At 37.4% G+C, this 23,843-nt stretch overlaps 1 protein-coding gene across 1 annotated transcript; it reads left to right on the forward strand.

The window, feature by feature from the left end:
* The first annotated feature begins 1,608 nt into the window (after positions 1 to 1,608).
* Positions 1,609 to 23,761, forward strand: tbc1d15 (TBC1 domain family, member 15). Its single transcript, XM_062421240.1, has 17 exons — positions 1,609 to 1,656; positions 3,759 to 3,860; positions 4,130 to 4,204; positions 5,863 to 6,001; positions 7,551 to 7,758; positions 10,985 to 11,087; positions 12,215 to 12,409; positions 13,677 to 13,805; positions 13,966 to 14,069; positions 14,422 to 14,516; positions 15,646 to 15,762; positions 15,861 to 15,961; positions 16,852 to 16,951; positions 17,388 to 17,485; positions 18,354 to 18,470; positions 19,401 to 19,487; positions 21,807 to 23,761. The coding sequence occupies exons 1-17, from the start codon at positions 1,633 to 1,635 to the stop codon at positions 21,999 to 22,001; spliced, it is 1,989 nt and encodes a 662-aa protein (XP_062277224.1). The 5' UTR covers positions 1,609 to 1,632; the 3' UTR covers positions 22,002 to 23,761.
* Positions 23,762 to 23,843: the final 82 nt, after the last annotated feature.

Raw genomic sequence — 23,843 nt, forward strand, 5'->3', positions numbered from 1 at the left:
CTATTCAAATGTGTAGATGTGTGCTATTACTCTTCTGTTTTCTAGTGTATTTCAGCAATTTTATATTCATTTTAAAAATCAACATTTATAATGACAGTCTTTGGCAATCCCTGTGAAGAGCCCATTGCTGTAGTCCAGTCTAGAGGAGATAAAGGCATGGACCAGTTTGTCTGCATCTGATAGGGTTTGAGAGGGGCAGAGTTTACAGATGTTTTTCTAGATGGTAGACAGAGGTTTTGCATAGATGTCTTATAATGTCATCAAAAGTCAGCTAAATTTCAAACCTAACACCCAGATTAGTGACTGAGACCTGCATCCTCCCAGTGAGATAAATTCCAGTCCTACCTTTCCAATTGGACTGAAACCACTTAAGTGCAGAGTCTGACAGTACAATGGTGGTATGGAGGCCCTCTATGAGGGTAGTGTGATCCACAGTGTCAAATGAAGCACTCAGGTCAAGGGAACCTGACACCAACTGCCATCAGCAGGTCATTCACAACCCTGTACAGAGCTGTTTTTAGTGCTGTGTGCTGAACAAAACCTGACTGAGGAATAGTAATAATAATAATGAATAGTAATAATTATAGTAATAAATAATGTAATATTGTTGTATAAATTGTTATAATAATTTAAGTTGTACTGCACTGCCAGTGCAAGTCATATGTTTGTTACTAAAAATGTCCCCACCTTTCATGCTGTGTTAAGGATTTTAATGAAAAATGAAAATGTATGGTACGGTTTAATGAATAAAAACAAAGAAGTCATAATGTCATTAAGTGAGACTATACAAAGTGACATATGGTACTCCTCTTTGTTTTGGAAGCATTAGAACACATATCTGTATGTCTGTTAACCAATACTGCCATGTGTATGTCTGTACTGTTTAGATACTGCAATGCATTTTAATGGCCCTTTAGCAGCATACTGTAGTCCTATATATATATATATATATATATATATATATATCTATGTAATACATTTAATGTAGTTTTTAATTTTTTCTATTATGTCTTATGTTTATTGACATGGACCTGCTGACGTGTCTGAAAATCCTATGTATGTATGTATGTATGTATGTACGTATGTATGTATGTATGTATGTATGTATGTATGTATGTATGTATGCATATATGTATTTATTTATTTATTTATTCATTTATTTATTTATGTTGTGTGTTCTAGTCTATGAATTTTCCTTCATTTGGGTATCTTACAATAATAATAATAATAATAATAATAATAATAATAATAATAATAATAATAATAATAATAATAATAATAATAATAATAATAATACTACATTTAATCTGTACTGAGGTTTTCATCATAGTGCTGTATTTAGTAATTTATTATGTTATGTTTTTCTAGTCTATGTTATTAATAAGTAATATAAAACACACAACATAAAGAATATGGTAATAATAATAAGAGTTATTCCTTCATTTGTTCACCTACTTTTTTTAAAAAACAGACTTGAAAAATTGTGAACTTGTCCTTTAAATAAAAAAATAAAAAGAACCCAAACTGCGCATGCGCACCTCAGCCTCCCACCGGAAGCTGACTTGTCACTATTGTTTTGGAAGTTGACAGGCACGTGAGCTGCTGACGTCACCGGGTGAGCGAGCTGGCGTCATGGCGGCGGATTCTGCTCCGAAGGTAAAAAACACAAAACAACACATGTTTAACCTGCTTTTTCTGTCTCAGTGTGTCAAGATTTAGAGTAACATATAAAGTCTGAGCGGGTAAAAATAATTATAATGTTTATCAGTTACAGCTCCGTGTTTTACTACCTGCCGTTAAACCGGCTATCAGCTGACTTGAGTTAGCTGATAGTTAGCTTCTTTTAGCTGTTTTGTAGCCACATCATCATCCTCATCATCAGCAGTAGTGAGAGGAGGACATGCCACGAAGACATTACAGTCTGCTGTCAATGCTGCTAATAAATGAGGCTCTTTTCTCTCGCATGGCTTCAAGGCTAAAATAATGTGACATCAACATTAGCAGCTGCAGTAAAACAGAGCGAGCTGATGGTTGTTGACACTTTGGGCCCCTGACAGGTTAAAGATCAGCTCACTAACAGGGGTGCAGAGTCACTAGGTATATTTACTCAACTACTGTAGCTAAGTATAGTCCTGAGGTACTTGTACTTTAAGTATCACCATTTTGTGCTTCTTGATGAGTTACTTTCACTTCACTACACATGTGCACATATACAACAGCTTAAAAACAGCTGGAACATATCTTCTGTCTTTTATATGATTTTCTGCCATTTTTCATTCCTGTATCTTTAATTTTATAGTTTGCGTTGTATTAAGCCCAGTTGTGGAAAGTAATTAAGTATATTTACTAAAGTACTGTAGCTAAGTGTAGTCCTGAAGCTCCTGTACTTTACTTGAGTATCACCATTTTGTGCTTCTTGATGACTTACTTTCACTTCACTACATCTCAGAGGGAAATATTGTACTTTCTATTCCGCTACATTTATTTGACAGAAGGTAAAAAAAAAAAAATGCCATGAAGACATTACAGTCTGCTGTCAGCTAATGAGGCTCTTTTCTCTCAGTTTTTATATTTAAATGCACTCGCATGGCTTCAAGGCTAAAGTAATGTAACATCAACATTAGCAGCTGCAGTAAAACAGAGCTAGCTGATGGTTGTTGACATTTCGGGCCCCTGAAAGGTTAAAGATCAGCTCACTATCAGGGGTGCAGAGTCACTAGGTATAATAACTAAAGTACTGTAGCTAAGTATAGTCCTGAGGCTCTTGTACTTTACTTGAGTATCACCATTTTTTGTTTCTTGGTGAGTTACTTTCACTTCACTATATTTCAGAGGGAAATGTACTTTCTGTACAGCTTCAGTTACTTTTCAGATGAAGATTAGACACCATGGATAATATAACAATTCATATGCACATACATTTACAGCATCCTAAAAAACAGCTGAAACATATCTTCTGTCTTCTATATGATTTTCTGCCTTTTATTTAATTCCTGTATCTTTAATTTTATAGTTTGCTTTGTGTTAAGTCCAGTTATGAAAAGTGGTAACGTTCCTCTCCCATTAAACCTCTCACGACCCCTTATACTAACTTTTAAAGTGTCTTCAGATCAGTGACTGAACAAAAACACTGTAATCAGGTCTTTCTGAATTTTTTGCAAAGTCACTGCACTCCATATTGTCGGTAAAGGTCAGTTAGTTAATGTTTAGTGTGTCTGGTAGTTCTATATGTTTATAGATAACAGAGTTTCTTCAAAACAACGGCCACATGACTCGAGGTTGAGCTAAACTACATGCAGTCAAGTTACTGTTCTGGTAACTGCTGGTAACAAGTAGATGATCAGCTTCTATTGAGCTTCAGCAGTCTGAGTTAGTCATAGCAAGTGATATCTGACACATTTACAGTCTTTTTAGCATCAAATGAACCATAACAAGGATTTTCAGGCGGTTTCTCTTATTGCAACTGTATCGATCATCTTCGACTTGTAGGTACATGTACATGAGAGGTACTAACATGTGCTAACCTCTCTACCCCAACCGGTCGAGTTGGGGTAGAGTGAGGTTAGAGTGAGCTGCATGAGGTTTCTTCCTGTTAAAAGGGAGTTTTTTTCTTGCCACTGTCGCTCATGTGGGAATGTTGGGTCTAGTTTAGAACCTGCTCTATGTGTAATTTGCCTTGAGATAACTTTGTTGTGATTTGGCGCTATACAAATAAAGATTGATTGATTGTTAACCTGAATGTAATGTTTGTCACGCAGGTTATATTTGAACATGAAGGAGTCTTCATTCAGCCGAGCAGTGATGAAGACGGGATCGAGCAGGATTTGCTCTTTTCCGGGTCACTGCGGATTGTTGACAAGGTAAACACATCACACGTCTTTTTTTGTTTTGTTCCACCAATAGTCTAAAACTTTCAGTTTACTGTTATAAAAGCCAAGATAATCAGAAAAAAGTCATATTTGATAAGCTGGAACCTGGGTTATTTTCTGTCAGGCGATCGGTTTAAACAATAAAATATTTCAGCTTCACATCTGTCATAAATTGTGTGTGAGGTTAGTTGTTTTTTTATCCTGGTTTGCTGTCTGTATTAAATATAATGTTGGCTGTATTTCTCTCTCCTCGCTGTCAGTATGGTGAAATCATGTTGGAGTACAAACCTCTGGAAGACACCGTCGACTCATCAAGCATGTTGTGTGCTGGAAAGGTTTGTCTCAGTTTGCCCCCTTTTTGATTTTAGTATTGTTCTGAATATAAGACACTTTTTTAAACGCTACACAACACTCTATGACACTTATCCTGTTAGTGACAAATTCTTATAAAAGTGAAATCCTTCCATTAAAGCAGAAGGAAAATCCCACTTTAGTATATCTTGTCTGTCACACTTCTCTCCTGTCACTCATCATTTTTCAGACCGCCTGTCTGTCAGTTTGAGCTCCTTCTCGTCATCTGTGACAGCAGTAATTCTTCTTCTGCTCGTGTGACAGATGATGACAGTCCTCGCTGTTTTTCTGCAGTAAAGACGCTGTTGTCACTCGCTGTGAATTTATTGCCCTCCGCGGCAGAAAAACACGTTAAAGAAGCCTTTAGAAACTCGTGACTGCAGGTTAAACTGAGCTGAATACACACTTTAAGGCAGGCAAGGCAGCTTTATTTATATAGTACATTTCATACCCAGAGGCAACTCAGTGTGCTTTACATAAAAACAAACATATAACAGTAAGAATTGGAAGCATAAAAACATACAATTTAAAAAGAAAAAAAAGGAAAGTACAGAAAAATAGAGACAAAGAAAATAAAAAGCTAGACTTAAATAGAGCATTAAATATGAGTGCAGCATAAAATAATGATTTGCATTAAAATCATTAAATGAACATACAGTGTGAGTGAAAGATTACAATTCAAAGTGCTTTAAAAGAGCTCAATCATAAGCACATGAACATGACTCACTCTAACAGACTGGAAGAAACTCACTAGCCTAGTAACATTAATAATAATAATAATAATAATAATGATGTATTTTATTTATAGGCGCCTTCCAAAGCACCTTACAAGACACACATAACAACAAACAACAGTGCATCAAACATCATAAAATCAGCAAAAAACAGAGGAAGAGATAAACATCAGTACAGAACTTGACATGAATGTGATTTCATAGTCAGCAGGTGTGTTTTCAGGCGGGATTTAAAGGTGGAAACAGACTCAAAGTTGTGAATGTTTGATGGGAGGGTGGTGGGAGCTCCAGAGGCCGGGGGTAGAAGGCTGACGGGGTTTTGACACTGTGGTGGTTAAATTGGCAGATTGAGCAGAGAGCTTGGATAGCAGAAGAGGATCTGAGAGTGCGGGTTCAGAAAGTTACGATGGTGAAAAGTTATGAAGGAGTTTGAAAGTGAGAAGCAGAATCTTAAAATAAATATGACTCTCACTCTCAGTAGGAGCCGGTGACACAGTGTTACTGTCTCTATTATGTTATGAACATGTCATTATCTCCTCCAGAAATATAAAAATGACTTAACTTCCAAAGTGAAATAACATCTTATATTCAGGCCAGTGTGGTAAATTATAATTATTACAAGATGTTTCTGCGTCTAGTGACTATAAATGTAAAAAAAAAAAGATTCACAGCTGCTTTCATGTCTTTTAAAAGCCAGACAGACTGCGAATAAAATCAGCCACAACTGTACATTTTTTGTGAGTGACTTAGCAGCGGGTTAGTGTGCTTTAAGTCATCATTTCCCTCCAGTGAAGCAAATAGTAGAAGTTTGACTACTTTAAGGCCTCCTATATAAATCAGCTCAGAGTGTTTGTACAAGTCAGGAGTTTAAAAAGTGATCTATTGTGTGTGTTTTTGTGTTAAATCAGGACTCCAGCTCTGTGGTGGAGTGGGCCCAGTGTCCGGGAGACAAGCCTCAGCTGTTAGAGACGCAGCAGAGCTACGAGACAGAGTGGGACATGATCAACGCCGTGTCCTTCAAGAAGAAACCCTGCACAAACGGAGAGGGTGAGTCTTCTTCTTCTTCTTCTTCTTCTTCTTCTTCTTCTTCTTCTTCTTCTTCTTCTTCTTCTTCTTCTTCTTCTTCTTCTTCTTCTTCTTCTTCTTCTTCTTCTTCTTCTTCTTCTTCTTCTTCTTCTTCTTCTTCTTCTTCTTCTTCTTCTTCTTCTTCTTCTTCTTCTTCTTCTTCTTCTTCTTCTTCTACTTCAAACCCAGTTTTACAAGTGTTGGTGGAAAAATTACCTCCAAAACACAGCTAGAATGTAGGAGTTGGTATTAAGATTATGGCATTAAGAGAGGTAGCATACTGTAATTTAACTGGGGCTGCAGCTAATGATTGTTTTCATTATCGATTAATCAGTTATTTCTTCAATTATTTGATCATTAATTTAATATATAAAATGTCATAAAATCATGAAAAGTGCCTGTTACAACTTCTTAAAGCTCAATACTATGTTTTTAAATGTCTTTTTCTGTCTGATTAACGTCCAAAATTCAAAGACAGTGAGTTCAGCATCATATGAAATAATCATATTTGATCATTTTAGCTTTAAAAAAAAGACTTTCTGAAAAAAAATTCTCAAAATGTTGCTGATTAATTATTTGATTATTTGATTAATCAACTGATTTGTTGCAGCTTTAAATTGTTATTTTTTAATCACAAAGTGTTTTTAATAATAAACAAGGATTATAGACGAAAAACACATTAAAGAATAATAATATAACAGCGTGCATCTCTAAATTTAACTCATATATTTGTTTGCACTTAAAAAATCAATAAAAGAAGTAAAGTGTTGATATGTACACTAACATCTGTATAGGAGGTGTAGGAAGTTAAAAAATCTTAAAATCTGATTAAACAGAATTATATTAAATAAAAATAATGAAGAAAGGAAATACTACTACGACATAAAGACTGACGGTCCTCACTGAACGTTTGAAATCACGAGTGTTTAAGATGTTGTTGCTTTTTTGTCCGTTTGCTTTAATTACTGAAACATAAAAATGAGGAAGTTCAGGCTGTCGAGTAGAAAATGATAAAGAACTAAAATAAATATGAAAAGTCTGAGGTGAGGTACCAGTTAGGACTAAAAATAACATTTTATAACTAAATATATTTACGTCTGAACACAGTTAAAAGATTCAGATAATGGAAAGGAGGAGTTTATGATTTATTACAGTGAGAAGAGGAAGATAATCTAACAAATCTAACAACAAAAAAGTTCAATTAATATCATAAAAGTAGCTTCTGTGTTGTCAGATATATGTTGTAAATGTAAATAAGATATTTATGCAACCTGTGGCACATCAGAATAATAAAACTAATATAATTTGTCTTTATTTCATCATTTAAGTAATGTGAGTTCATGTTCTGATATAAAACGTGGTCACAGTAAAAGCTTTGTGATGTTGGAGGAACTGAGAGTGTTTCTGTCTCTGGAGGAGCCGAACAGACACGTTTGAGTGCGTTGCTGCGACACGTTAACGCCTCTGAAAGTGTCAGAAACCTGTCGTCACGTCTACTGTTCCTGACTGTTCCCTCCGCTTCGTCTCTCAGGCTCCCTGAACCACAGCAACGAGAGGAGCAGGTGGGCGTTCAGCTTCAGCCTCAGTGACCTCCGGTCCGTCACAGTGAAAGAGGAAGGCTGGTCCATCCTGCACTTCAAACTGATCGAGTCGTCATCCTCGCCGCCCGCTCTTCACTTCCACCAGGGCGGCAGCAGAGAGTTCCTGGACAGCCTGCGGAGATTCGCTCTGCTCAGCGAGTGAGTACTACTTCTTTGTGTCCATGTGGTTTAGTTTAAATTTAAAGGGGTTAAAAAATGACAATAAACGTATGAATAACTTGCACACATTCTTTTTTTGTGGACCCAGCATCAAATTTCTGCTTTTAATCCATTTAGAGAGAATATATTAGAGGATTATGGTTAAAAATGTCTAAGTGGTGTAACCATAAAAACTTTGTACCAAATAATTCAACTTGCTTAAAAACAGTAAATTCTCAATAAAACACCATATCAACTAGTTTGGCATGATCTTACATTATAACTTTATATTAAATAAAGGTAATGGAATACAATTGTTCTAAATATTACATTTACTCTGGTAACCATGGAGATCAGGAACCATTTACATTGTTTTAAAAATGAAGTCATTATTAGTATAAATCCACTTAAATACACTGTAGGTGATAAAATATGTAATATTTATCATTCTTTTGTGGTTACCTATTTTTCTTTCTTCCTTTCTTTCTTTCTTTCTTTCTTTCCTCCAAATTCTTGTTTTTTGTTTCTCTTCTTCCTCCTTTTTCTTTCTTTCTTCCTTTCTTCCTTTCTTTCTTTCTTTCTTTCTTTCTTTCTTTCTTTCTTTCTTTCTTTCTTTCTTTCTTTCTTTCTTTCTTTCTTTCTTTCTTTGTCTTTCCAACTTTTTGTCTTTTCTTTCTCTTCTTCCTCCACTTTTTTCTTTCTTTCTTTCTCTCTCCTCCTTCAACTTCTTGTTCTTTGTTTCTCTTCTTCTTCCTTTATCTTTCTTTCTTTCTTTCTTTCTTTCTTTCTGTGTAGGTGGATAAAATATTGTTTTTAAAATTAAGTAATTATTAGTATAAGTCCACTTAAATACACTGTAGGTGATAAAATATGTAATATTTATCATTCTTTTGTGGTTACACCATTTGACATTTTCAGGAGCATTCAGTCTTACTTTTGGTTAAAAAATGGTGCAAATGTCATTTTAAATGATATAAAACCAACAAAAATACTAAATGTACATTTTAACAAACCTGATGCTGCTTTTAAATCTATTTTTAAAGCTATTTTTAAATTGTTCATCTTACTAACCCTTATTTGTCACTGACCCAAATATCTTGTTGTGTAATCTATATATATATATTTAAACTCAACTTAAAATTCCTCAAAAATCCTGTATTATTCAGGTTATAATTCACATATAGAAAGATGATATGAATGCTGCTGCCAGTATTTAAGGCATATATGAGGTGTTTATAAATCACAGATAAACCTGCTGAGGGTCTTCACAGCAAATAGTCTTCTTACATATACTTCAGTTTAAGCAGAACTCATCATTTTTAGTATTATTATTATTATTGATGAAATGTTTATCTTCTTTTTTTTGCCTCTTGAAACATGGCAGCTCTTCAAACATGTCATTTATATGCTAATTCATGTGATTTACAGTGTGTGATGTGTGATGTGTGATGTGGTCGTTTCTCTTCCTCTCTGAGCAGAATACCGTGTTAGATTACGCTCCGCAGCAGATACCTGTTATTAAAGTTCTTATCAAAGCCTTTCATAATGAAACGGTCTGCATTAAGTGGCGCGGAGCATCGATCGTCTCGTGTGACGTCCTGCTGACTGACGGTCTCCTGGATGGTTTATTAGACGCTGTTTAAAGTCTGCAGAGATAAATATAAAAGAAGAAGAAAAGCTGTTGACTCACAGGTTCTGGATTTAAATGTAGAGCAGCTTATGTCCAGACTTCTGAATTGCTGCCCACGTGTCGTTCTTTTCAGGGATATAAAATAAATAAAAGCAATGATTTTAATATATTGAAGTGAAATTCAAACAAATCAAAATCATCAAAATCTTAAATTAAGGTGTTTTAAAAAATCAAGAGATGGGCTGTTGTTGTGAAGCTGAGGCTCCAGTAACATGAAAGTGATGATATAATAAAAGAAAATAATAATATTAATGAGTATTAAACATTATAATAAAAATAGAAGTAAAAGTATCACAATATCCTATGTAAAATATGTCTTTTGTTGTTGTTGTGTACGTTAATGGACTCATAGAATAATATGGAAACAGGGTTGATAACATGGGTTTGTTTATTATAATCTGCTAAACTAGACGAGCATAGGTAGGTTTCTATTTGGTCCATCTACAATGTGAAGCTCCTCAGTTAACCAGATTTGTTGAAGCTATTGTTCAAAACAGCAAACTTGCACATATCAAAACTGTTTTAATAGAAAAACACTTTGAAGTAGGGCTGGGCGATATGGATAAAATCATATATCACAATATTTTTTACCAAATACCTCGATATCGATATTGCAACAATAGTGTAGGGATGACTATCGGTGCCTTCATAAATTATTTGTACAATGAGATTTTTGATAAATAATCATCAGTAATTTAAAAGTGGGTAAAAGGTAAATAATAGAACAGCTAGAACAGTCTGGTAAATTCATTAAATTACATCATTTTACTGTAATGCCGCATTTAAAACCAGGAAAAGACGTCACTTCTGCCGCATCACGATATTATCCAACTTCTAAGATGATATGTAGTCTCATATCATGATATCCATATAATATCGTTATATTGCCCAGCTCTACTTTGAAGTGAGTTACAGAGTCATGAATTTGAAATTTGAAGTCTTCAGTCTCATTTTATCCTCTTGACGGCTCAATGACCTCACAGATGTGACGTAACGGTCTGTAGAGGTCCAGAGAGAAGATATCTGGATTCAGTCTGATTGCCTGACAGATTAAATACTTATTGCTGTTGTTTTATTAGTCAAATTAATATCGTTGGTTTCAGTTTTTTCCTGCTTCTTCTACAAATCTGAACACCAGATAACACACTGAATAATGTAGTGTTATACTTCATGTGTATTATGGTGAAAATCTGTAATATTAAGAGAATTTTTTTAAACGAAAAACATCTGTTTCATAACAAAAAAGTAGAAGCCACCTAACTAAATAAAATTTTCGCTCACTCCTAAACTGAATATTTGAAGCTTCGCCCCAAATAAGCGAATCAGGGTCGACGTGGACAAATGTGATCACAGTTAAGACTCACTTCTCATCCTCACCTTTACTCTAAGTCTGAAAACATGTAGTGAAATGAAGCTCTGAATGATTGAGATCCGGAGGAGACGCAGGAGCAAAAACCATCCCAGTGACGTTTATTTCTAAAATAATCTGAAGTCTGTTTTTTTTTTTGTCTGTTTCCTGTTTGTTTGTTTTTTAAGGTCACCTGATGATGCGACGTGTCTGTTAGTCAGCACACCCAACAAAGCTTTGTCCCAGTCCTTCGAAAACCTCATGGACGACAACAACTACACGTTGGCCGGCGTAAGAAAACTAAAAAAATGTCACTTTGAAATGTCAGAAAACACAGAATAGATGATATGCTCACATGGATATGATATTTTATAAGATTTAAGCTTTGTGTCGTCCTCCCGGGTCAAATTGACCCCGTCTGTTTTGACTGTTCCTCCTTCCCCCCTTCCTTCTCTCTTTCTTTCCTTCCGCTCTCTTTCCTCCCTTCCTTCTGTCCTTGCTTCCTCCCTCCCTCCCTCCTTCTTTCCTTCCTTCCTTCCTTTCCTTCCTCTCTTCCTTCTTTCCTCCCTCCCTCCTTCTCTCTTTCTTTCCTCGCCCCTAGCTTGCTTTCTCCCTTCCTCTTTTCCTTTCTCCCTCCCTCCTTCCTTCCTTCCTTCCTTCCTTCCTTCCTTCCTTCCTTCCTTCCTCTCTCCTTTCCTTCCTTCTTCCTTCCTCCTTTCCTTCCTTCCTCCCTCCCTCCCTCCTTTCCTTCCATTTTCCTCCCTTCCTTCCTTCCTCCCTCTTTTCCTTCCTTCTTCCTCCCTTCCTTCCTTCCTTCCTTCCTCCTCATTTTCCTTCCTTCTTCCTCCCTTCCTTCCTTCCTTCCTCCCTCCCTCCTTTCTTCCTTCCTTCCTTCCTCCCTCCTTTCTTCCTTCCTTCCTTCCTCCCTCTTTTCCTTCCTTCCTCCCTCCCTTCCTTCATTCCTCCCTCCCTCCTTTCCTTCCTTTTTCCTCCCTTCCTTCCTTCCTCCCTCTTTTCCTTCCTTCTTCCTCCCTTTCTTCCTCCCTTCCTTCCTTCCTCCCTCTTTTCCTTCCTTCTTCCTTTCTTCCATCCTTCCTTCCTCCCTCCCTTCCTTCCTTCTTCCTCCCTTCCTTCCTTGACTCGAGGACAACAGGAGGGTTAGGAGACTTTATTGTCACATACACAGACACAAGCTCATGTTAAAAGAAGCAAATTTACAATAAATTTAGATTACGTTTAAAAAATGAGAGTTTAAAGGAATAAAAATGTCTATATTTCATTATTTACATTACTCTAACAGTCATTTACGGAGCTTCTGGTGAATTGCTGCTGCAAAAGTTGACATTTTAAAACATGGTAAAAGCAGAAGTAGAGTTCAGTTGTCAGAGATTAAAGTTTGAAGTCTTTGTCTCTGGCAGAAGTTGAGGAGGGAACCGTATCTGACCACAATGGGCGGCTTCTCTAAAGTCACCAACTACCTGTTCGACGTCATCCGGGGAACGGAGGAGCATCAACAGCGGCCCCCGGAGGAAGTGGCCGACCTGCTGGGTGAAATCATCCCGGGACTAGAGATCAACCAGCAGGAGGAGCCCGGCTTCGAGGTCATCACCAGGGTGAGACGACGGACATGTTCACATATAAGCATCACAAATAATTTGGTTTTAATCAGAGGAGGAAGATTTATTCACATTATTCAGATGTTTTATGGAAGGAAAGTATGAATACCACAATGTAGAAATAGTGTGTTAGAAGTAAAAAAGTTTTGCAGCTTTCTTCAGTAAAAATTCAAAGGTACTATCAGCAAAATGTACTTTAAAGCATCAAAAGTGCTTATTATGCAGAAAAATGGTGACTCATATTTATGCTTATGAACCGTAGTTGAGTGAATGTACTTGGTTACATTGAAGCTGTAGTTTTAATAAACATTATGTGTAGTTGGTAGCGACACAATTATGGCGCTTTTCCACTACACAGTTCCAGCACGACTCAACTCAACTCATCTCAAATCTTTTTTTGCGTTTCCATCAGGGATAGTACCTGGTACCTGCTGCTTTTTTGGTACCTGTTCTGCTGAGGTTCCAAGTGAGCCGAGCCGATACTAAATGTGACGTCAACAGACTGCCGGCCACTGATTGGTCAGAGAGTCACTGGAAGAGTCATGAGCCGTCCCACACAAGAATCAAACCCGGCATTTTTAAATACCGGCAGCAGCGTTAGAACCATAGTTACATCCATACGGCTCAATGTTCTTGCTTTGTGTGAGACAGAAAGCCTCATACAGCAGCAATTACACCATCGCCTCCATGTCCTCCATTGTTTATGTGTTTTGTGTCGCGTATAAAACGTAATAATGGAAAATGGTCTGTCCTGGAACCGTGTCGAGTCGAGCCGAGTAGTGCTAGAACTCTATAGTGGAAAAGCGCCATTATATAGTCTTTTATTCCAGTGGAGAGGTGAATGATGGATGCTGGTAGATGTTATATAAAATCAAACGTTACATAAATCATAAGTTACAGAAAATCACATTACGGAAAATCTTGTAGAATAAAAAATCATAGAAAAATCACCTTTCATACTGTAAATTCACGTAATAGAAAACCATGTTACAGAAAATTACACGTTATGAAAAATCATGTTATAGAAAATCACCTTACATACTGTACATTAAAGTTACAGTAATTCACATGATATGACATGATAGAATTTAACACATTACAGAAAAATCACACATTACAGAAAATGACATGTTGCAGATAATAAGATAATAATCAGTGGTTCTGTTGAAACCTTCTATACTCAGTTTATTCTCAGTTCCTCACAAACAGACACACAGCTGCGCTACTATTAAATTAAACTTTTAACTGTTTGGCTGATCATCAGGTCGACCTGGGAACGAGGCCGCAGGTGAGGAGGAGAGAGCCGCTGTCTGCAGAGGAGTGGACCAAACATCAGGATCAGGAGGGAAGGATGCTCAACGTGCCTCACCTCAAACACCTTATCTTCAAAGGGGCAAGTTCAATTTATTATTATTATTATGTTTCACCTCTGTCATTAATCTGAGTCATTTTAAACCACATTACACATGTCCACTGTGTTGGATAGCGTGCTGTCGTCTCCTCCGATGATCAGAGACTCATCGTGTTTCTCTACTCTCGTCTTCTATCTGCAGGGACTCTGTCACGCGTTGAGGAAAGAGGTGTGGAAGTTCCTGCTGGGATATTTTCCGTGGAACAGCACGCTGGAGGAGAGGAAAGTCCTGCAGAGAGCCAAAACGTATGAATACTGTGACTGAATTTCATTTGGAGATATGTTTCCCCCTCTCTGGACGCGATCATATCACACACATATATCAGCAAATAACAAAAGTTTGAACATCTGGAAAAGTGTGTACAAAGCATGAAGCACATAATAATGACAGTAGTGCTAAAATCATCACCAGTTAATACATTAATCCATCAAATATAGATACCAAATACAGCTTTTCTGGTGTAGTTTTTCAAATATGTGCCTTAATACACTCTTTACCATTGTATTTATATAACTTTCTGGTTGTTGTTTTTGCTTCACGTTGAATCTGAAGTGTTTCTCCTCTTCTTCTTCTTCTTCTTCTTCTTCTTGTTCACAGTGATGAATACTTCAAGATGAAGCTGCAGTGGAAGTCTGTCAGCGAGGAACAAGAGAAGAGAAACTCCAGACTCAGAGACTACAGGAGTCTGATCGGTGAGGCTGAATCCTGAATTTAAAAAAAGAAAAGAAAGAAAGAAAGAGTGATAATACATTTTGAGTATTATCTGCACTTGGTGGTGTAGTTTTATGGAGCTAGAGAGATAAGTTAAGCTGTGGTCAGGAAGTCAGCAGGCAGGATGTGGGAAGGTCTGTCCTCCCCTGTGATTGTTTCTACTTCCTGTTGTTGTGGTTAAGGTTAAACAAAGCAAAGATAGCTGAAGAGAAATATCATTGTTTAGTATTTAGACTGAAGCTTTTAAAAGTCAGTCACAGAACTTAAATATGAATTTGAAGCAAAAAGTTAAAGCACATCATAATATTACATGTATTATTGTTTAATGCTGCGGTGATAAGATATTTAATCTTTTTGTAAAAACAACTTTCTCATTTTCAAATTATACGAGACCTGAGCTTTTGTTAGGTATGCATTTTTAATTTCTCCTAGATATTTGGGATTAGTAGGACCTGATAAATACAAAAAACGATTTATTTCCTCATATTTACACTTTCCCTTTGCACAAACAATAATAACGTCCCAATGTCAATTAACCCTCCTGTTGTCCTCGAGTCAAGGAAGGAAGGGAGGAAGGAAGAAGGAAGGAAGGGAGGAAGGAAGAATAAGGAAGGAAAGGAGGGAGGGGGAGGAAGGGAGGAAAGGAAAGAAGGAACGGAGGAAGGAAATGAAGGAAGGAAGGATGGAGGAAAAAAGGAAGGAAGGTAGGAGGGAGGGAGGAAAGAAGGAAAGAGGGAGGGAGAAAGGAAAAGAGGAAGGGAGGAAGGAAGGAAAAAAGGACAGAGGAAAGAAGTAAGGGAGGAAGGTAGGGGGAGGAAAGAAAGAGAGAAGGAAGGAGGGAGGGAGGAAGGACAGACGGAAGGAAGGGAAGGAAAGAAGGAGGGAGGGAGGAAAGAAGGAAGGGAGGAAAGAAGGAACAGTCAAAACAGACGGGGTCAATTTGACCCAGGAGGACGACAGGAGGGTTAAACTACAAATGTTATTAAGCATAAATAATCAGGTTTCAACTATAAAACTTGATACGGTTTTGTACCTGGTCCACTTTTGTCTGGGGATCGGCTGTTGATTCACTCGTGTTTTTTTAACATCGTCTGTTTTGTGTCTCTTCAGAAAAAGACGTGAACCGAACAGACAGAACAAACCGGTTCTACGAAGGCATCGATAACCCCGGCTTGGTTCTCCTCCACGACATCCTGATGACGTACTGCATGTTCGATTTCGACCTCGGTGAGACACGATCGATCTTCTTCCTGTTACCTGTTAATAATAAATGTTATTATAGAGGCTGTAGTTATGTGTATATAATGATTCTGCGTCGTGTTCAGGTTACGTTCAGGGGATGAGCGACCTGCTCTCACCCATTCTCTACGTGATGGAGAACGAGGTCGACGCCTTCTGGTGTTTTGTCTCCTTCATGGACCAAATGGTGAGTCGTCGATTTGTGTTTTTAATGATTAATTAACAGAAATGAGGCCAACGCGGAAGTAACTTAAAACTGCATTCTATCAAAAGGCCACCAGGGGGCGAATTCACCAACTTCTCACTTGATTTCTAACCTCAGTAAACGTTTTCAAAATGTGTTTATGGTCTCAATCGCTAGTTTAAAGCCTTCTTCAATGCAGTATGATGTTCATTTGGGACATTTTGGCCTCCCTGATTTTATATGTGACGATAAAGCAGGGTATGCATTAGGGCGTGGCTACATCGTGATTGACAGGTTGATTGGTTCACAGGTTCAGGAGGGCGCCTCATGCTCCTCCTGATGCCCATATAAGTAGAATCCATGTTTTTATTTTACCCAGCATGCACCTGAAATTTTCAAGATGACGCTGCTCAGATCCGATACTATTGGCCTCCGAGCAGCAGTCCACAAACCAATGGGTGACGTCACGGATGTTACGTCCATTTCTTATATACAGTCTATGGTTTAGACACGTGTTTCTTTCTTATTTATAATTTTGATTTTTATTGGTAGTCAGAGGTTTTACAATACAACTACAAATGTTTTATTTCATGCAAATTTTTACAGTTATACCTCACAGCACTAAAAGGGAAGGTTACACACACACAGACAGGCGAAGAAAAGAAAGAATTTATTGAACATTTAAAACTAGATAAATAAAAAAGCCCATTTAAACAAAACCTAGACCAAAAGTAGCAAGCACCCAGATTTTAAATCAACTCAAAATTCATTATCACAACAATAACAGTATAATTATAATACCTTACTTACAGCCAATAATATATCAGCCACCTGTATATTGTGCATCTTTATTAATGAGTGTGTGTTTTTTGTGTTTTTGTGTGTTTTTGCAGCACCAGAACTTCGAGGAGCAGATGCAGGGCATGAAGACTCAGCTGATCCAGCTCAGCACTCTGCTCAGACTGCTGGACTTGTCCTTCTGGAATTACCTCGGTACGAAAATCTGCACTTTTTAAATGTTTAATTATCAGTATTTCAGGTATAATATTACTTTTAGTTCAACTGTGCAATGTATTATTTTTTCACTTGTGCAATAATGTTTATCAGACTCATGTAATTTGGTGATATTTGGAGGTTTTCCTTTTATATTGAGGATACTATGCATGTAGATTCTTGTACTTTTTGTTTGTTTTTATCACTTTAGTAACATTTTAGATTTGTGGATTTGTTTATTCTCACTCACAGCAGATGTTAGTGTGACCCAGATGTTAGGAAATATTCATAAATGTGAACTTTTTGGAGCTTTTAACACATTTTTCTTCGCTCTGTATCCAGTAAGTCAGAAGTTAGATGAAGCCAGCTGCTGTGTTTCTGCAGTTTTGTATCTTTTTAAAACATTTATTATCCTCTTTCTTTTTCCCTTTTGCAGAGTCTCAGGATTCAGGTTATCTGTACTTCTGTTTCCGCTGGTTGTTGATCAGATTTAAAAGGGAGCTCAGCTTCCAGGACGTCCTGCGACTCTGGGAGGTGAGTTAGGCGTTCTGTGTTCGATCTGGAGACGTGTTTGTGTTTATATATATATTTTTATACTAATAAAATCATTTTATTGACTGTGAAGGAAACACAAAGCATAACAACTAAAGAATAAACTGTGACTGAAAGTGTTTCTGAATGATTTAGAGACTAAATATGAGGAAATAGTGACAGGTCAGAATATGAACAGTATGTGAGGGTTAAAGGTCAAACCAGCTGTGTATCCAAAGTCTGATATATGATATTCCTCTGCGTCATAGACCTCTGTTGTTGTCCAGAAACTACTAAAAACACATAAATGAGTCAAACTGCTGCACTGAGTGACTTGTTCCTTCATCCCTCAAGAGTTTTAGTTTAACCCTCCTGTTGTCCTCGAGTCAAGGAAGGAAGGGAGGAGGAAGGAAGGGAGGATGGAAGGAGGGAAGGGAGGGAGGAAGGAAGGATGGAAGGAAAGGAAGAAGGAAGGAAAGGAAGAAGGAAGGAAAGGAAGAAGGAAGGGAGGAAGAAGGAAGGAAGGAAAGGAGGGAGGAAATAAGGAGAGGAAGGAAGGAGGGAGGAAGGAAGGATGGAAGGGAGTAAGAAGGAAGGAAAGGAGGAAGGAAGGGAGGAAAGGAAAGGAGGGAGGAAGGAAGGATGGAAGGAAGGGAGTAAGAAGGAAGGAGGAAGAAGGAAGGAAAGGAGAGAGGAAGAAGGAAGGAAAGGAGGGAAGGAAGGACAGAAGGAAGGAAGAAAGGGGGATGGAAGAAGGAAGGGAGGAAAGAGAGAGGAAAGAAAGATACATAAACTGCTACTAGATCAGTTTATTGATGGTTTGGATCTAAACATGAGCATATCTGGCCTCTTCTTCTTCTTCCTCCTCCAGGTGATGTGGACGGATCTTCCCTGTCAGAACTTCCACCTGCTGGTCTGCTGTGCCATCCTCGACTCCGAGAAACAGAAAATCATGGAAGAGAATTACGGCTTCAATGAAATCCTCAAGGTAAACTGATCCTGATGCTTCTTATCCTCACTGAGGGAGGTAACAGCTCCAATAGTCGTGTTACGGCTCTCCGCCTCTAAAATTTTTTATTTTACAACTTTATTAACAGTTTATTTTTCTCTCCTGTCTCATATTAACAGTTTCCTGCTGAGCAACACTGATTTGATAGTCTGTGATTCTTATAAAATCAGGATCGTTAGTGTCCACATAATATTTTCTACACTTTACAAAATTGCCTTAAAGTTGGCAGCGAAGGAGCAAAAGTTAGAATAAACCTGAATGTTTAAGCCTTCTGTTGTTCTCGAGTCAAGGAAGGAAGGAAGGGAGGAAGAAGGAAGGATGGAAGGAAGGGAGGATGAAAGAAAGATGGAAGGGAGGAAGGAAGGAAGGAAGGGAGGGAGGGAGGAAGGAAGGAAGGGAGGAAGAAAGAAGGAAGGAAAGGAGGAAGGAAGGGAGGAAGAAGGAAGGAAGGGAGGAAGAAGGAAGGAGGGAGGAAGGAAGAAAGAAGGAAGGAAGGAAAGAAAGAAGGAAGGAAGGAAAGAAAGGAGGGAGGAAAGGAAAGAAGGAAGGAGGAGGAAGGAAGAAGGAAGGAAGGGAGGAGGAAGGAAGAAGGAAGGAAAGGAAGGAGGGAGAAAGGAAGGGAGGAAGGAAGGAAAGAAGGACAGAGGAAAGAAGGAAGGGAGGAAGGTAGGGGGATGAAAGAAAGAGAGAAGGAGGGAAGGAGGAAGGAAATAAGGAAGGGAGGAAGGAAAATAAGGAAAGAAGGAGGGAGGGAGGAAGAAAGGACAAAGGGAAGGAAGAAAGGGGGATGGAGGAAGGAAAGAAGGAAGGAAGGAAAGAAGGAACAGTCAAAACAGACAGGGTCACTTTGACCCGGGATGACGACACAAAGGTTAAAAGTAAAGTAACGTTTCCTTTTTGTCGTTTCAGCACATTAACGAGCTTTCAATGAAACTGGACATCGAAGAAATCCTTCAGAAATCAGAAGGCATCGGCCTGCAGATCAGGAGGTGTAAGGTACGTTCAACAACAACAATGTTTATGATGTAAAATGCTAAATATTATTATATATATATATTATTATTATGTTAAATTATGTCTGTTTTAATCATTTTTAGCTGTTAATGAACTTTAAACAGCAACATTTTGTGTAGAAGTTCATTACTTCTGATTTTGAGAGTATCAGAAAAGCACAGATGAGCTTAAAAACCCACTGAATGAAGCAGTTGAATCATTTTAAAGATGATTTAATGAACATTTCTACACTTATTACATTTAAAGGAGACAAAATGTGACAGAAAGGTTTTTTTTATAAATGCAGAAAATTGACCTAAATAGACAGAAAGAGCTCAGTTAATGGGTCTGTTTGTGGATTTTGTTGCTTTTTATTGAGTTTTGAGATTAATTCATTATCTTGTTTTTATAATATAATTGTAGTATTTGAACATTTCTGCATTAATGGACTGAAAGCAACACAATCAGTTTCCCGCCTGAATTTAGTTTTAATTCTTCAAACGACACATATACCATCAGAATAATTTAAAAAGACATAATAAATAAAAAATTCAGCAGGTTTCATTTTCAGAGGAGACAGAAATGTTGTATTAAAGCTCAATATATTCAAAAGTAAACATCAGGGTTTATTGAATGGAGCAGTTTGGTTTTTGTTGTTTTTTAAAAAATTCATTGAAGGTTTTTTGGGTTTTTGGTTCAGTTTTGAGATTCATTCATGACCTGACAGGTTTTAGATGTAAATTAGTTGTTTTTCTTATTATAATATAATTGTAGAGTTTGAACAGAATGTAATTTACACCTGAATTTAGTTTTAATTCTTCAAACAAACAACTTTTACCATCACAATCATTTTAGAAACTCTGCATGTTGCATCTCATCAGGAGATAAATGTGACAGAAAATGAGATTTTACCTGAAGTAAACACAAAGGTTTAGTGGATGGAAACAAACAAAAACAAGTTAATTAAAATTTTTTGTGGATTTAAAAAGTTTTGAAATTAATTCTTTACCTGAAAATAATTCTTCTCATGACGTATTTTAGTAGTTTTTTCCTCGCTGTTTCATTTAATAACACAAACAACCATTTTTTTTAACCATCAGAGTCATTTTAAAGTATTACATATAATCATCATTAAATATTTCTGCATCTTTCTGGTTTTTAACAGGAGATAAAAAGACACTAATATTTGTATTAATGCTCACATTTAAACCTGCAGTGCAGAGCTTTTGTCTCCCCCTACTGGCAGCGAGAGGAATTACAACAACTCTATTTACACCTGTTTTATGATGTATGCCGACCAGCTACGCCTTATTTAAATAAACTGAGCATACATTGGGAATCTAAATATTGACTTTCTCACTTGAGAATAAATTAAATGTTAATAAAGTGACATATTAACAGCTGTACAACAGAACAGTGTATTCTGGGATTATCGACATTAACATTAATTAATATATAAACCCTCTACACATAATGTCATATACAGAGATTTATCTGGCTTGTTTGGTGAGAGCTTAAATGTAATTAACATTTATTTATATATGTAAAAGTCCCAGATTGCAGGTTTAAATTAAACAAATAGACGTGAAATGAACCAATGGAAATAAAATAAAGAGATTTTTTTATTGTTTTTTACTGAAAGTTTGAAGGATTTTTAAGTTTAATAGGTGGGAATCTTTTGTTTTAACCCTCCTGTTGTCCTCGAGTCAAGGAAAGGAAGGGAGGAAGGAGGGAGGTAGGAAGGAAGGAAGGAAAGGTGGAAGGAAGGAATGAAGGAAGGAAATGAGGAAAGGAAAGGAGGGAGTGAGGAAGGAAGGAAGAAGGAAGGAAAGGAGGGAGGAAGGAAGGACGGAGGAAATAAGGAAGGGAGGGAGGAAGGAAGAAGGAAGAAAATGAGGGAGGAAGGAAGGAGGGAAGGAAGGACGGAAGAAAATAAGAAAGAATAAGGAAGGGAGGGAGGGAGGAAGGAAGGAAAGAAGGACAGAGGAAAGAACAAAGGGAGGAAGGTAGGGGGGAGGAAAGAAAGAGAGAAGGAGGTAGGGAGGAAAGGAAGAAAGGAAGGAGGGAAGGAAGGAAGAAAGGGGGTTGAAGGAAGGGAGGAAAGAAAGAGAGAAGGAGGGAGGAAGGAAGGAAGAAAGGGGGATGGAGGAACGAAAGAAGGAATGGAGGAAAGAGAGAGGAAGGACAGACGGAAAGAAGGAACAGTAAAAACAGACGGGGTCAATTTGACCCGGGAGGACGACACAAAGGTTAATTGTCATTTCTTCCAGTTCTTTTCAGCAAAATAAATAAACAACCATCTTGTCTTTGCGTCTCTTTCAGGATTTGCCAAACTCTATCAGCAGCATCTTGGGCTTCGACAGGGAAGCTCGCGGCTCCGACCCGACGGATCCCGAATCGCCTCCGACCGTCCGAGCGCCGTGTCGACAGCAGGACGCCAACGGCTGCTCCAACGGCCACGGACACTTACGAGAAAACTCTCACAACAACAGCTGCAAAGTTGCCTTCATATCATAGTGAACAGCAGAGACTGACTCAGTGACGCCCCCCCCTCCCCCCCCACACTTCCTCCTTCCTTCCCCGCACCTCCTCCGAGAAGAGAGAAGAAGAATGTAAAAAGGATTTAAGATTATTGAGAATCTTATTTTTGTAATTTCTTGTACCATATTGTCTCTTTCAGTCTAAAAAAAAAAAAAGTCATTCCTTCTCTCTTGCTGAAGATGTTTTCTAAGACGGGCAGAGCGTCGTATCGTGACCTGTAGTGTGTTTTATCTCCTCCGCCACACTGCTGACAGCGTATATATAAATATAAATATATATAAATAAATATCTTTTTTTTTTTTTTTTTTTTTTAAATCTGACAAACATCTCCATCGCGCCCCGATCATCCTCGCCCCTCGCCACCGCCACCACCGCCGCTACGTGTCACAGGTCAAACTTATAATAACCTCCTTATTACATAACCTCCACTCAGTATTAATCAGTAAATATGAAATAGGTCGTTTCATGTGCGGCGGAATAAAGATAAACAACAACTTTTCCCCTGACGTGTAATGAAAATGTTGATTTGTGGGATTTTTCTTTTGTTGTTTTTTTTAAAAATAAATATATATATTGTGATGCTTATGAACCCGAACAGATCATATTTAAAGGAATAACGAGGCATGTTGGGAAATATGCTTTTGGGTTTCTTACCTCGAGATAAATAAGATTAAAATTAAAGGATAATTCCACTTTTATTTACACTTTTTTTTTTAAAGCATTACACAAACTAAATAAGCGACAGACCTGCGAGCAACTACACGAGATGTGACGACATTATCACAGCTGACAGGAGACTTCAAGATGGAATAAATAAAAGTGGATTTATCCTTTTTTTTTAACCCCTGATATGATTGATGTGGCAGTTTGAGGTCACAACATCTGATTTAATCGCCTGATTGATCAATAATCGCTCATGTGAAGAAGAAAAAAAAAAAAGGGAAAAAAAAGCATGTGAAGTGTGAGCTAACACGGCATTCAACATTGATTGAAGTTATAGTCCTGGTTGGTTGTTTTTTTTTTTTTGGTGTTTTGTTTGATGTCACCTGTGGTTGCCACGGTAACGGCAGCAGCACAGTGGAGCAGCAGCTGATGTTTTATCCATCAGCAGACAGGTGTAAAAGTTTAATAATAATAAATCAAACGTGGAGGACTCCTTAAATGTGGCTGCAACTCCTTTTTATGTATCTGAATTTAAGAAAAGTAAATAGCATTAAGCAGTGAGTGAGTTAATCCAGCTGTGACACATCTGGAGGAGCATTAACAGTGAAATACAGACTACAAGCATTAACTCTGGATTAAACGATGCACTTAAAGCAACTGTGGAGAGATAATTACAGACTATAAATACACTAAAGTAATATTGATGCACAAATATTAACCACAAATAGATTGAAAAACATGTTTAATGTGACTTTAATACGTTAAAGTGGCTCAATTTCCCAAGTATATTTCCCAAAAATGTTGCAATATTCCTTTAAAAACAACACAAGCACCTTTCTGAATCATCTGGAGCCTTTTTTTTAAAAATAAACAAAACAAATATAAGAGTGAAACCGTCTTTAAATGTGGAGCATTAACAAATGAAACTTATTGTGTTCACAGCTTTAATGACGACAGGCCGGTTTTTACTTTGATTTTTATCTGCAATGCTTTTTTTTTTTTTTTGCTGCAGGTTTTGTGATTTTAGCTCTTTTCATGTAATCGATTCAAAACTTTGGGCAATAAAATGATTTCAGGAGCTTTTTTTTTTTCTTTTTTTTTTCTGTGATGTGGTCAAACAATGTGTGTAATTCTGTTTAATCTGATATCTGACAT

The sequence above is a fragment of the Scomber scombrus genome, chromosome 6, assembly GCF_963691925.1.
Source record: "Scomber scombrus chromosome 6, fScoSco1.1, whole genome shotgun sequence".
In the NCBI taxonomy this organism is placed as follows: Eukaryota; Metazoa; Chordata; class Actinopteri; order Scombriformes; family Scombridae; genus Scomber; species Scomber scombrus.